Source organism: Gymnoscopelus braueri (assembly GCF_963280865.1).
Source record: "Gymnoscopelus braueri genome assembly, chromosome: 4".
NCBI classification, from domain to species: Eukaryota; Metazoa; Chordata; class Actinopteri; order Myctophiformes; family Myctophidae; genus Gymnoscopelus; species Gymnoscopelus braueri.
This window is the reverse complement of record NC_137605.1, coordinates 39,160,570-39,176,648: the sequence shown is the minus strand read 5'-3', so window position 1 is coordinate 39,176,648 and position 16,079 is coordinate 39,160,570. Positions and strand designations below refer to the sequence as shown.

Here is a 16,079-nt window from a genome sequence, read left to right as displayed (position 1 = left end):
TGTCACACTGCATCTATTGGCTAATTTATACTTCGCTGCGTCACTTGCTGGAAATAACCGATCTTCCCCTGAAACTTTGATTCAGTTGAAAATCAGACATGATGCGTCATGATTTTCGGCCGAAAATGTGTTATTTTGGCCGAGCAACGCGGTCATATTTCTCTCTCTTTGCTCTCTTCTCTCTCGGTCTCTCTTTCGCCCACACACACCATTTAAAAGTCACCGAGGTCAGCAATAAATCATTGTCTAATTTTCCAGGGTGAACTTTTTCGACAGCGCAGGTAGGTCACGCCAGAGGTCTACGGGCAAGTGTTTTAATTCAATCCCCTTGTAATATTCTGGTTCCAATTACATGTTTAGTGTATTGTTTAAATGGCTGTGCGTGCTACAGTCCCTATTGACAGCAGCACTGCTCGGGGCTAATAGCCTCCATCAATAACCTTGTATCTGTCCTCTATCCACTATCTCTCCCTCTCTCTCAATACACATCACTCTAATGAAAAATACAATAAACACAATCAGAGAGCTGTATTGAATAACCACGCTGCATTCAATCGTTTGTATTCATCAGTGACAGTAATACAGTTTATCTAATACAAGTCATACGTTCATTGTACGTTTGTGAAAAGGATGGATGCGACGTATTCCAGCATTAGTTAAGGAGGCTTCATTGTAATGACTGGTCGTATTGGAAAGTTTCAAACCAGTGCCAGTGTGTTGAAGTGCTTTGGTGCTTTTTCGCATGATAATGTTTAAATAATGGCTTTCCATTGTGTTTCTCACATCCGTCACTTACTGTATATTGTGTGTAAAATAATACTGCTGCCGTGTGACAACTTCAATGTAGGCTTCATGTAGGCTATTCCTCAATCCAGAGAAAAGACACACAGCAGAAGAAACAGCTGGAAAAGAGGACAAATAAAATGTATGCATGTATGCATGAAGTTACGTATCCCTGGATCTTCTAAATAGCAAACGTAGAGCAAAATTAAGGCAGATGAAGATACAAAGTACAAAGTTAATACAGGGCAATTTGAGGAGAAGTTCAGCCAGAGTTGACACAGTTAAAGGAGATCAGGCAGTCTAGCCTCCTATGAACTGGAAGTGAACCTAAGGAAAGACGGAATAAAGAGTGGTAATAATTCATGAACTTTCTCAGAGAAGTCTTTGTGTTTTTGGGAAGTGTTGTCGAGTGCAACCACTGGAGCATGTTTTTTTTGCATACTTAAGCCTTATCATGTCGAGCGGAGCATAGCTATTCAACGCCGTGCGGTCCCTGTTGCCAGTGTGAAGCACAATCACAATACAGGGTTCAAGTTCAACACGAGACAGTTTAAAAGCGGTTTCCTCAGAACTGGACTGCAGCAGCGGTTAAGTATCTGCAGATGTGTTTGTCATAGTCCCATGCTGTTTGTACGATCAATGAGTAAACCAAAGCTAGGTAAAAAGTGTGAATCTGTAGTGTGCGTACACAGTAAAAATCCTTTATCAATTTGTGAACACTGAGTTGTGCGTGGGCATGTCACGCTGGAGTTGTAGAACACTGACTGCAGGGCATGTTTTTGAAACTTTGAAAGAATTTAGCTGAAGGCCTCCGCATAATAGATGCCATCTTTTTGTTTGTTCTCTGCTGGCTACTGAGGCTCAGTCTGGTCTCAGTCACTGTGTCAGCTGCTTACCCCATGACTATTAGATAAAGAGAGACAGAGAAAGAGAGGCATGGATGGACATAATCGACTCTCTATCACGCTGTGCGCACATGCACACACGCGCGCACACGCACACGCACACGCACACGCACACGCACACACACACACACACACATAGGGTACTGTATATAGGGGAAGCCATTGTAAGAGTCCATCATCCTCATCTGTCCTGCATTAGTGCTGTAAACACTGCAGGGAATTCTTTTTTAATAAGACAACACAGCGTTGGGGTTGTTGTACATTATTAAATGCAAAGCTTTGTGCCTATGAAATTTGTTTGAGGGACAAATTATTTTGTACCGCCAACAGCCAAAAGTTTAATTTCCCCCATGGGATCAATAAACTGTCTAGGTATTCGTCTGTCTGACAGACACTGTCTAGGTATTCGTCTGTCTGACAGACACACAGACACACAGACACACACACACACACACACACACACACACACACACACACACACACACACACACACACACACACACACACACACACACACACACACACACACACACACACACACACCTGTCTGTCTGTCTGTCTGTCTGTCTGTCTGTCTGTCTGTCTGTCTGTCTGTCTGTCTGTCTGTCTGTCTGTCTGTCTGTCTGTCTGTCTGTCTGTCTGTCTGTCAGCCTGCCTGTCTACACTTCCTCTGAATGGCGGAGCAAACAGACACGCAGTAGAAAGTGAGACTTTTATGTATGCACCATTTGGGGCTTTGAACCCTGGTTTAGGGCATTGTGATTCAATAGTCTGCATTTGCTGCTGGTGCTCAGTGTTGTTTCACAGGAATTTGCCTTTGCTGTTAGAGGTAATATGAGCCTTCCAGCAGGGAGGGCCTCTCTCTCTCTCTCTCCATGCCCCCCCACCACCACCACCACCTCACCCCCCTTTCTCTCTGTTCTCTCAGTGCATCTCTCTCTCTCTCTCTCTCTCTCTCTCTCTCTCTCTCTCTCTCTCTCGCTCTCTCTCTCTCCCTCTCTCGCTCTCTCTCTCTCTCTCTCTCTCTCTCTCTCTCTCTCTCTCTCTCTCTCTCTCTCTCTCTCTCTCTCTCTCTCTCTCTCTCGCTCTTTCTCCATTATTCAGTCGGCAGACACTTTGGGATCGATCAGGCTTGCGGGCCTGGCGGATGAAACATGTCCTCTCTGGGTACACAATGATAAATAAAACGCTGCGAGCCACAGCGCTCCCGCTGCCGCAGGGATGAGAGGGAGACATGAATAAATAAGGATAAATAGAGAGAGAGAGGGAGAGATACAAGAGAAAGGTCAAGGGTCGTGCCGTATACACGCCAAAGTAAACCGACATCCAGAGCCAGATATGGTTTATACAGAACTCCTACAAAGTTGGAAGGAGTGTAGATTGGAAGGAGTGTAGATGGGAATGCAATGGGCATAAAAGACCACCCACACACACATACAGTACACCATTACGGTGATGTCATCATTAGTATGTCTTTAAAAAACTAAAGGGGTTCCATGCAACACCGACCACACAGTCAAATCATCATTGTGTACTGTAATTTAACTCTGAGAGTATACAAATGGAACGGGTTCCATTTGTATACTCTCAGAGTTAAATGAACAGTGCGGTCCATCAACATTGTGTCCATCATACTGTACTTAACAGCATTGTAACAGCATTGAGGGTGTGACACGCTTTTTCTCTTTTGGCAACCTTGATGATGACACGGTTTTTCGTCAAGTGTGTTGTGTGAACTCGTACAAGCTCCGTCACTACAGTTTCAAGAAGGGTGGAAAGATATAGAACTTTTACTTTTGTCTATAACCCTATAGGTACTACTCGTCACCATACAACATCACCACCAATCGGATGATTGCACATCAGACGTCCATCACGCCCTACATTGCTGCCTCCCCTGTCTCCACGTATCAGGTAGGTAGAGCCTCTCTGTCCGTGTGTGTGTCCGTGTGTCCGTGTGTGTGTCCGTGTGTCCGTGTGTGTGTCCGTGTGTGTCCGTGTCCGTGTGTGTGTGTGTGTGTGTGTGTGTGTGTGTGTGTGTGTGTGCGTGTGCGTGCGTGCTGTGCGTGCGTACTTATTCGTGGATTGAGTGAATTTTTTTGTCAAAGGAATATATATACAGTCATTGCCTATTGACTTTGTCGTTTTTTTTCTGGCATCTCATGCGTGTCACGCAGGACATGTGTTATTTCCACTTATTTCCACTCTGTGCCACTAGGGGCAGCAGCGGTCTATTGCCTAGAGCTGCGTACAGTTAGTGTATCCTCTCATACTTTACTATACACTTTTGTATTATGTTTTGACACTTGCTTTGGAAAATGTAAACGTATTTTTTCTCATGACATAGCTCATTTGAATTGACAAATTATTTGTTTGTTTATTTCTGTGGTGGTGTTTCAGTGGCACTGATGAATAAAATAATTAAGCATTTTGAAATAGCCTAATGTTGCTATATTAAATAATTAAAATATATATTTAACTCTTAACTTCCTAGAAAGACAGAGAGATATCATGTCTGTTGCATACAGTACACATGTGACATTTATTACCTCGCGCTCCTGCATTAATAAATAAATACAATAAAGTAACAGGCGTCAACGCTCCTATCTGCCCCTTTTAACCGTTATTTCGTTATTTCTATTAACCGGTTATTCTATGAAATATATTTATAAGATTTTCCATATTGCTGTCAAGTTTAGTTTAGTTTTATGAGCACATTGTTATAATATAGAAACAATACATGACGAGGCACAAAGCTCTGTGCGGCTTTCATCATAAAGTTTAAAAATAAAAACTTCGACATTAAACAAATATATTTAGCTCATCATCAGCTATATATTCTCAGTTATCTTGGCATATGCTTAAATTTTTTATAAGATGATTGGATCATCTGTGACAGCACGTTTAATAAACGTTGCATTTTCATTTTGCGCTGATGTCTCGTTAAACCCATGGTGCTGGTGAATATTCTCTCTCTCTCTCTCTCTCTCTCTCTCTCTCTCTCTCTCTCTCTCTCTCTCTCTCTCTCTCTCTCTCTCTCTCTCTCTCTCTCTCTCTCTCTGGTTAGTGAGGGTTTAAAATGCTCATGTTTATTGCATGGTCTTCTTTCTGTATCATCTCTTTGACTTGCTTTTTCACCATTTCAGATCTATCGGTCCAATGGCTTCTCGCTTAAACGTATGCTTCGCAACCTGAAGGTTCAAGGCTCACTTCAGGCAGACTTCATTTGAAGCGCAATGCAAATAACATGACTATCACTGAATTCATGTGCAATTGATAATGATAACATGAAATGTTTAATTGAGAGTATGTTTTTTCAATGTATGATATACTTCATTCTGAAAATAGCCGATCTACAATCTCAAAACTTTTCAGATAGCAACGTGTTTCTGAGCTTGTAGATCGGCTCCTTTCACTGGTTTCGGTTCCGAGGAGACATACAATTTCAAAGAGATTGGTAAATCTCTCTAAATACGAAATACCCATGTAGCAGGGATTGTTGAAGCTGAACATGGTCCATTTTTTTACATTAATAATGCCTGGCTTAGACCCCGTGGAGATCTGTCATTGTTTGGGGGTTATGGGATCATTTGCGTCCTTTGCGTCATTATGTTAACTCCAATGCTACTGAACGGGGATAAATTAAAGTAGTGAAAATAGCCGATCTACAAGCTCACAAAGTGTTGCAAACTACCCCACCCCCCTCTCACGCTGACTGTACCTGTGAAGGTCTAACTCTACTGGAATGGCTGGGGGGAAAAACGACCCCCATCCCCCTCTAACCTCTGACTGTAGCCTACATGTGAAGGTCTGAGCTGAGCTGAGCTTTGAGCCTAGGCCAAACAGTATGCCGTGTGTCTCTTTCTTTGAGCGGACGGGGGGGGGAGGGTTATCAAGGCAGGCTATTTGTTCAGAGCGGCTATTAAATAGGCAAAAAAAAACGATCTACAAGCTCACAACGAGTCGCGATGCAGCGCTATTTTCCCAACATTTTAGTCTATATATGTGAGAGAGAGGAGAGAGAGAGAGAGAGAGAGAGGAGAGAGAGAGAGAGAGAGAGAGAGAGAGAGAGAGAGAGAGAGAGAGAGAGAGAGAGAGAGAGAGAGAGAGAGATGCATCAAAGTAGGGGTTCTCAATCTTTTTCAGGCCATGACCCCCCAAAATAACCATATTGGAGACCCCCATTTTGCGTGCGCGGCTTTCATCATAAATTTAAAAATAAAGATGATCGGATCATCTGTGACAGCACGTTCATGTTTACTGCATTAAATTTGTAACAACAGCATAATATTGGGTTGTGCAGGTGAGATTTAGAAAACCCTTAGAAAAATCTTCCACCACAGGCACAGACAGTTTTAGCGCAGCGCGGCCTGGCTCAAGAACCGTGCTCCCCCACTTCCGAAATTAGCACTATACAACACTGGCCCAGTCTCTTGTCAAACCGGTTATGTTAATGATATGCAGCCTATTCCAAATAAGCCAAGTGAGGAACTCTGCTATCAGGTTCCCCCTCCCCCCTACAGTACCTCTGTATCTCTTCTATCAAAGTATTTGTTCAGATACAAATTCAGAGCGGCCAATTTTGATATTTTTAATGCACCAATTGGCCTACATGAAGTTAGAGGGATGGGCAGAAATGGTTTAGGCTATTTTCAACTGTTAATGGGATTTTCTTTCTTCACAAATGAATTCTACTTTGTTGTACAACAGTGTCCCATAAAAGTAGTGAAAATAGCCGATCTACAAGCTCACAAAGTGTTGCATCATGATTTGAATTCCGGACTGAAAACGCCACCCTTGCGTCTGCGTGTGTACAACCAAATACGCATCTTTCCTGAACCGATGACGCTATAGCTCCACCTCTCGCTTAACCCGCAAGTGGACATGGAGTAAATGTACTTAGTTACTTTCCGCTTAGTTACTTTCACGTGCATATAAATGAGCCATGCGGTCTTATAAGAATGAAAACAAACGCTACAGACAGACAGACAGCCAGACAGAGTAAAATACAATGGTATGCCTGCCTCTTCAGCGCAGCAGCACTGGTTAAAAAAAAAGAAAAAAGACCCACCGACATTCCATAGGCTAAATCAATGCATTTTGTGATCGTATCGCACAGAGGCTGCTCTACACACTCACACAGACACAAGCACGCAGAGATTTAGCTATTTTATGGATAGATATATTAGATGTCATTAATTTATTTACCGCAATATTTCACCCGCGGTTTATCCGATATTAATTAATAATTATATTTGATTGACCCAAATCCACCCAAACTGCGGTTAACTGCGGCAACCACGGCTAAAACCGCGATCCATTTGTACACTCTCAGAGTTACATTAACATTGATTTTACGATATAAATTCAAAAATAGCAATTATATTTGTTCATGGAGCAAGATTCGAACGCGGATCGTAGATTCATTGGTCGTCAGCTTTCACCACTACGCTAACGGAGCATTTTCAAAACAATAGAAAGAAGTAAGCTAAATACTACACAGCAAATGATGCGAGAACAAAAAAAAAATAGCCAATCTACAAGTAGGCCTACACGACGTGTATAGTAGTATATAATAGTATATTATATTAATTATAATTATAATTATAATCACACTCACACGCCAGGCATTGTGAGCTTGTAGATCTGCTATTTTTTTATGACTCCCAGGTCAGGACTCACATCTCATCTGTCTGTCTGTCTGTCTGTCTGTCTGTCTGTCTGTTTGAAACAAAAAAAAAGTGACTCCAAAGCGCCACCTCGTGGTAGTATTTGGAACTAGATTTACTGCACGAGTGAGTGAGGCAAATGAGGAGTGTGATGTCAACATGAGAAACGACAAAGTCAATAGGCACCGACTGTATATTTCTTGTTAATCGAAATCCCATTGTTTTGATGTGAGGTGATACATTGTGTGCCAAAAATATCTTATGTATTCTGTGTATTTATTCCTTGCCTCTGCAAAATAAGATATACTGTATGTATATTATGGCCGGCTGTGGCTGAGTGGGTAGAGAGGCCATCTGGTAATCAGAAGTTCACCAGTTTGCCTCACACCCTGCCCATGCCTACGTGTGGAAGTGTCTCTGAGCAAGACACGTAACCCCCCCCCCCAATTCCCCCCTTGAGCACTCATCATGACCATCTGAGCAGCCATCAGCTGGGTGAAACTGTAACAGAATCCCCCCCCCCCCCCCCCCCACAGGATTAAGGAAGTTCTCCCTCCTCTCCTTCCAGCACTGCTCCCAGAACAGTCAATGAACCTCCTCTTCGGCTCTGAACTTGTTTCATCGTTGTTGTCTTGACCTTATTAAGCGCAGAGACGTGGTGGGCGTATCGGTCAAGAGGTTTGCGCTCTGAGTTATGTGGTCAAGGTTCAATAACTCTCTTGTCTCTTTCCATTCAAAACATACATCAAAACATCTTCTTATTGCTGTGATGACAACATGAAAGAAGGTCCGCACAGTGTAGCTCCCTCAAGTCATGCACTTAAGGGAGTTACAGTGTGCAGAGCTTTCTTTCATGTTTTCATTGCTGTCTTCTACTGGTCCAGCACCTACAGTACTTGAAATGGTATGAAAGTTGCACAAATGCAACGCATTGTTTATTGCTGTGATGAAACATAATGTTTACATTTGAGGAACCCCTCTCCATTCTCTTACTTTGTGACATGTTCTCTCTTCTCTCTCTGTATGAGAGGCATTGATACACAGAATCAACTCTTATCTTGCATGATATCGCTATGCACGCACGTACACATGCGCGCGCACGTACACACATACACAGAGTTACATATATAATACATGTGACAAAGGGATCTTTGCTCTCATGTTAGGGGTGTGAGTAGGTGATAAAAGTGCTGATTTGTGGTAAAGACAGGCTTTGATGATGAAATCTCGGCTGTGAAGCTGTAATTATTAGACTGTATTGCTGTCTGCACTCTTCATACCCTCCTGTAATTACAACATAACATACACTGGACGCTCTCAGTGTCTGGTGTAATATTATGTTAGATGTTCCACCGCAGGGAGCTTCAAATGCGCTTGTGAAGAGTCGAGCTAATGATTCATTTCATTTCCTCTCCACTTTCTTTCTTCCTTCCATTCTACCTTGCCAATGGCCTTCCTAAAATTCTCCTTTACTCCCTTCCACACTTTCCATTCTTGCCTCCCTAAAATGTACCTTCCTTTCTTGCTCTTTTCCTTCCTTCCATCCCCCTTTCCTTCCTGCTGCTCATGCTCCTGTGTCTCTCCATCCACAGGTCCAGAGTACATCTTGGATGCCTCACCAACAGTATGTTATGCAACCTACAGTAAGTTCCAAAAACTGCTTTACTACACTTTGTTGTGTTGTGTGTTAACTCAATACTCTCCCACCTTTTCCTTACCTCCCTCCCTCCTAACACTATTGTCAGGCAGTTTTTGTGGTAATGCAGTTAACAAGGGGAAGTACGGAGCCCCTGAAGGGACATGGGGGAGAAAAAAATACATACAGTATATTTTTGCATTCACTCTCAAAGGTTTTACATTCTCTCGCAAAAAAATATATTAAAAAAGTTCATGCAAAACGAGAATGCAAAAACATTCAACTTTAAGGTTTTGCGAGGGAACCCTTTTTCCTTTACGAGGGAAATCAAAACTCTTTCGAGGGAACGCGAGACTTTTGCGAGAGAACAGAAAAGGTTTTGCGAGGCAACACAAAACTTTTGCGAGGGAACGCAAAACCTTTGGAAGGGAACAAGAATATTGAACTTTTATTTTTTCACCCACATTTTTCTTCTCCCCAGGACACGGGAAACCAGGCATCCGTATAGACTTTTGTTTAAGAAGCTTTATAACACATCTGTTTATGACTCACAGGGCTTGTGGGTTCAAAACTGTGAGAAAATGATAGTCGTTGCTAGCATTTTGATTGACAACTATAATGACCACTGTTCAATATTTTTACATTTACATTCAGTGCTGCACTTCTATTAGTGGTTGAAATATCTGAATAAGAATCACTTTATTGACGTATGTGGTACATACACATTTGGCCAGTTAATTTAAAGGTGCTGTAAGTGATATTTTTTGGTTAAAACAAAAAGTTTATTCTTAAAAGGTTAAAGGTTAAGAACCCCAGTACCAATTTTGTCTGCTTGTTTCTTTGTGTCATCACTTCAACTTTCACTTGTTTATCCTGTTATCCTGTATGAGTTCTCTCTCCTGATGGATGAAATTGGTATCCCAACATGAAAGATTTCTGTTTACTAAAGAGCTGGAGGGGTGGGGAGACCCCTGTTCAAACAAATCAGCGGATGTGTTCTGTAATGTGTTTTCAAACAAATCTATAGCAGTGATTGCTAGGGGAATATAGAGCAACTAGAGGTTCGGGCCGCTACTCGGCCCTCACACCTACGTCACACTGCCGATCCAAACCAATATGTCTGAGTCATAGTGTTGGGGGCTTTGTCATAGTGACGTGGCCGTGGTTTGTTTATGTTGTCATAGTGACGTGGCCGTGGTGTGTTTATGTTGTCATAGTGATGTGGCCGTGGTTTGTTTATGGCTGAGTCAGAATGACGTCAGAGGTCCGCCCGCCCGCCCGTCCTCGCATTAGCCAATTTAGATATTGGATTAAGAACTTATTTTAACAAACAAATAACAATTACACCCCCTTTAACTCTGAGATTGTACATACTGTATTTGAACAGAGTTACAAATTAATTAATACCGGGGATTTTACTTTACAGGCAGAATACTGTAGACGGTATTAGTCTACTCTGTAAACAATAACACAGCTTCCCTGTCATAACGTTGTGAAGATAAGGTTTGTAAACCGTTACCCTGGGAAGCATAAACTATCTGAAACAGCTGTTGGTGAGCTAGCTACCTAGCTTGCATATTTTTGCTATTATTTTCATTATTTATTTATTTGTATTCGTTATTACCTGCTCAGTTTGTTTTTTATCTGGCTTGAGCCTACTCCTTCCTGGTGGTTTACACAGCTGACCAGATGTTGAAAAGGGATTTCCTACATCTCCCTAGCATCAATAGAAATGTTGAAACTGTCTATATCAATTCAACACCAGACATAAAATGTACAGCTTAAGGTATACACAGTACTGTATGTACTGTAAGTGACATTAAAAGAATGTATGATATTCACAGTTTGTGAGAAGCGACTACCTGATTGCCAGTGATATATTGTATTGGGTTACAACAACTATGGGTGTACTGGAACAGACAGGCTTACATTGTTACCCGGGGTAATTCAATACAAACAGAAAGGGACCTCAAATCACCATGATTGGAAGTTGCCTAAAGAACTGCTTCATGCTCATTGTTCCTAGACATTTCTCAGGGTATTTAGTGATGTTGAAACATGGGAGACAAAGCCACATCCAGCCAGCAAAAGGCAAAACGGCAGCTGGATGCTAGGCTTATAGACTGTGGAACGAGGCTGTGGATGTTAGACTCTTGAATCCATCTTACTGGAGTCCGACATCAGTTATGGAAGCCCGCCCTCTGCTGGTGCAAATTGCAACTATAGCTTTAGTTTTGTCCAGGCTGGGAACAAGAAATACTGAAGTTTACATTGGTGGCCATAGTAGCAGTTCTCCCCACCCTGCAGCTATGCTTATTTAATAAAGAGTTGCTTTCCATTCCTTTTGAAGAAAGCACAGGAAATGTTTTTATTTTTTTTGCCCTGTAGTGCTGTAGTGGTCATTGAGTTGAAAGTCAAGAGCACGCACACACGCATGCATGCACACAGGCATGCACGCGCAGACAAACACACATAAGCGTGATCATGTCTGAATAAACTCACTCAAACTGGTAGTGTAGGCTGGAAGCCAACGATCATTTGAACAATAGATGTGGATTTAGACTCATTCACTGGAAGATTTAGAATGACTTACACTGCCTGAACTCTGTCTGCTCTCCCACCGCCCCACCACAACATAGACACAGACGCACACACGCATGCACGCGCACACACACGCCCTGTGTGTACTCTCTTTTTGTGTACTTCTCTCTGTCTGTCTATCTGTCTGTCTGTCTGTCTGTCTGTCTGTCTGTCTGTCTGTCTGTCTGTCTGTCTGTCTGGCTGGCTGTCATTTATCTATCTATCTCGCACATCCTGTATACCTGAATGAATAAAATGAGGCTGCCATTCTGCTGTCTGTTAGAACTTCACGCAGCATAAAACATCACCTTAAGCAGGCTGTTGCAGATTCCTTTCTTTAATTGGCCTATGGTGGAAGGAAGTAGGCCCTATATCAATGGCCCTACATTGTTATTACTGTATGGTAGCTAGAAGACCAATGACTCTGTACTTGGTCCACTCCTTTTTTAACCTTTACCCACCAAATCTCTCACCGACAATAGGTGATCTACAGCTCACAAGGCATCGCATTGGGACATGTTGTGAGGTTGTAGATCTGTTATTTTCAGTGAATGTTCAGCCCAGAAAAGGGTCACTGTGCATGTGTGGTTAAGGAAAAAGCTTTGATCACTTTACAACAATAACTGCTCATCCTCTGTGTCGCACAGCTGTACTGAGTGGCTCTTATCAAAGTATTGGTGATGTTACTAATAAGGTACAGTACTACATGAGAAATGTGTTTACCCAAATTAGTTTACCCACTTTAAAATCTTATGTATCAAACATGCACAATGAACAGATAATTTTGTCTTTTGATTTATGCCCTTTTATTATTTATTTTCTTACAGAACTGAGAACTGTTAAATGCCAAATTAAGCAAAGTACTCATAATGCATCTGCACGTCCTTTTGCATATTTTCCGATAATCATGTCTTCAGATGTTCGCTGCACATCTTTATCCCAGGCATTCAGAAATAAGGAGGATTTACAGTATTGTACAGGGATGAACAGGGAATGAATTTCCTCAAGCTTCTAATCATATTAAAGAATTGAGTAAAAGTACATTTTGGATTTAATGGTAATCCACATGTGCTGTACAGTTAAAGTCATTAATTTAGTTTTTACTTTTGCTAAGAAATCTGCTAATAGTGTTTTCTGTAGTACAGGAACAATAGGCACTGGATTCCTGTACTTTAAAGGGATTTTGCTTTTCTGTGACTGGTTTGAAAGTAGAGAGATTTTATCGCAGTGATTTTCAGCAAACTGCCTTTTGAGTGGGCTGGTTTCCTGCCAACAGCTCCAAACTATTTTATAGGCTACCTGCAAAATTCAGTTATGCTCTGTTTGCTGAAATTGTCATCTCTAGAGGGACAGAAGATAGAGACAGCATTGTTATGACATATCAGCCAAGCACTGAGGGTTTCCAACAAAAACTGGCTTGCACAATAGTTTAACTTGTCCAGACTCTCTCTCTCTCTCTCTCTCTCTCTCTCTCTCTCTCTCTCTCTCTCTCTCTCTCTCTCTCTCTCTCTCTCTCTCTCTCTCTCTCTCTCTCTCTCTCTCTCTCTCTCTCTTTCTCTCTCTCTCACACTCTCTAGCCTTCTGTTCCTTCTCTTTTTCTTTCCTCTCCTTATCCTCCCCCTTTATCTTTCCTCGTCGTATTTGTCTTCTCTCCGTTTCCCACACTCTCTCCCCCTACCGCTCTCTGTCTCTGCCTGCCAACTCCTGATGCTATTCTGCAGTCATGTCTGATTAAAACCTTGTCTGTGACAGCGGATGTGTTCTGTAAATGTGTTTTCAAACAAATCTGCTGTCTAATTATCTGGCACACCGCTTGATATGGGTTCCTGCGTCTTGGGAGAAGGGAGAGCGAGAGAGAGAATGATAAAAAACAACATTCAGAGATTGCAAGGAGAAAAAGAGACACTTGTGTGAGAGAAAGAGACGTGCAGCAAGAGACGGAATGATGGAGAGAGAAGGAGGCGGACAGAGAAAGGGATTAAAAAATAATAACTTGATAGAATAAAGAAAATAAAAGAATATCTGGACTGTGCTTGCCATTTCCCCAGCCTCATCTTCGCTTAGTCAAAATCCCAGTGAGGTAACAAAGGCAGAGGCTAGTCATTGTATTTCTTGGATACAGAAAAGTTGGGCAATTAAAACGGATTTGGCAAAAGAGAGAGAGAGAGAGAGAGAGAGAGAGAGAGAGAGGGGTGTTGAGACAAATGTATACTTTGTCGCATGACAGTGTCGCTCACTGAAAATAACAGATCTTCTCGTCTTGTTTTTTTTGTTGTTGTTGAAAGTTATTTAAGTGTGAATTTGCCATTAGTCTATTCCTGTGGTAGCAACAGCTTCATTGTCTCATACTCATGCAGTTACAAGCAGCAATTTGGTATGTTCTGCAAAACTGTGCTAAACACAATACAATATTACAGCAGGATAATAATAATAATAATAATAATAAGTATTACTATTATTATGAAAATACTGGATGTAATACAAATAATACAAATGAAAATAGAAAAAACAACATTTTAGTAACAATGGGACATGTGTAGGATATGGAAGAGTGGAATTTAATATCTGGATTTATAGAATGCTCAGGTGGTCTGCTGCTCTAATCTTTTTTCATCTTTCTTTTTGATCTTTTTTAAAATGCACTCCCCAATGCATTATATTTATGCGAATATCCCCATGTGTATAGTCTCCGTCACGGCAAACCCCTACTGTTAGTCTGGGGAGGGTGTAGAAGTAGACATGTCTCCTCCGAATCAAATGATGTCGTCAGCCACTTCTTTTCACCTGACAGTGAGGACTTTTACCGGGAGGGCGTAATATGCGGAGGGAAAATAAACACCTTTCCACCCACAAACACGACCAATTGTTTTTGTTAGAACGCCCGGCCAAGCCAGAGGCACCACAAAGGAATGGAACCCTTGTCTCTGTGGTGGGCAGAGGACATTTACCCCTGTGCCACCCGGATACACTGCTGCTGCTCATCTAATCTGACGAGAATATGTGAATATCCTTCTGAACTACAAATGTGCAATTTATTGCAGATATTACAGTATACAAAAGGGCACAGGATATAGTATAGAAGCATACAGTATTTACTGCAAGAACAGACGCAGGAGCAGTGTTTCTGTTTCTGTTTCTCTCTCTCTCTCTCTCTCTCTCTCTCTCTCTCTCTCTCTCTCTCTCTCTCTCTCTCTCTCTCTCCCTCTCTCTCTCTCCGTGTTTTCATCGGTGAAGTGTCCCGATTACTTAGACATTCTGTCTTTACGTTGTAATTAGCAAGAGGATGTCTTTGTGCATATTCACAAATCTCTCAAGAGGAAGTGAATGCATTACCCCAACCATGAAATCGTCACTGTCGGTTGGAAACCTCGTATTATGTCCAAAACTGTTGCTTTTATGGAAATGTGGGGAACATAACCTGTGTTCCAATGGATCCAATGTAATTATTATTTAGTCACAAGCTCTTATTAAGCTCTTGTTAATATGTTTCTCAATAAAACTCACAGAACCACTTTCACATTGGCTTTCCAAAATATTTCCCCAAAATAGCCGATTTTGCTCAGCTTGTAGATTAGAAATATGGAGATACAAGGTTTCTGCCTGACAGCAATGAAATCTGAGAAAGGAAGGAGACTTAGTTGATTTGGGGGGGAGGGGGGGCTTTGCTGCTGCGGTGAGCCATCCAAACAATAGGGGTTTGTAGATCTTCCTGAGTTAAAGAACCATGAGCTAAATCCTTTTAGGGGAGACAAAAGGGTGAAGAATGTGCCTCCTTCTACGTCTGGGCTTCCAAATAATGCCCAATACCAAAGATGTTTTCTTTTGTGTGGTAGTATGTTGAAATTAAATTGTGTGTCTGTGCGCGTGTGTGCGCGTGCGTGTGGGTGTGCGTGTGCGTGTGTGTGAGTGTGTGTGTATTACTATACCTGTGATGGCCAAATGTCCCCTTAAAGGAGAATTTTGGACTAAAGTTTATTACCTTTTCTATGATGTTATGATATCTTAGGATGAATGGTACAGTAGAAAAATGTCATAACTCCACCCCTGGTCCGCTACAGCTTAAAATGTGCGCTGATAGGCCTTAGGTTAGATCACATATTTTAATAGCTTTTTTACTATGCAACCATGCAATCATCTCGCTAGATGAGATTGAAATCTCGAGATTTCAATCTCGTCTAGCAAGCCTTTTTTTTTTTTTTTTTTTTTTTTTTTTGACAGTGTTCTGTCACTATGAACGTCAGATCTCTCACAAAAAAATAAATAAAAAAGCTATTAAAATATGTGATCTAACCTAAGGCCTATCCGCGCACATTTTAAGCTGTAGCGGACCAGGGGTGGAGTTATGAAATTTTTCTACTGTACCATTCATCCTAAGATATCATAACATCATAGAAAAGGTAATAAAACCAAAAAAAAACAAAATTCTCCTTTAAGTATAGTAGAATGTGGGGTAATAGGCATTGTTTGAGGACAATTTTTAGACTTAAGTTACACAATTAGGAAAAG

General features: G+C 41.6%; 1 protein-coding gene across 8 annotated transcripts in view; it reads left to right on the top strand.

The window, feature by feature from the left end:
- Positions 1-16,079, top strand: part of rbms3 (RNA binding motif, single stranded interacting protein) — a 160,322-nt gene that overhangs the window by 131,939 nt on the left and 12,304 nt on the right. For all 8 annotated transcript variants that reach the window (XM_080426164.1, XM_080426162.1, XM_080426158.1 and 5 more), the window contains 2 exons: positions 3,503-3,602; positions 8,950-9,000. In XM_080426164.1, the coding sequence (XP_080282290.1) occupies positions 3,503-3,602; positions 8,950-9,000 (151 nt within the window). The remainder of the gene's footprint in view (positions 1-3,502; positions 3,603-8,949; positions 9,001-16,079) is intronic.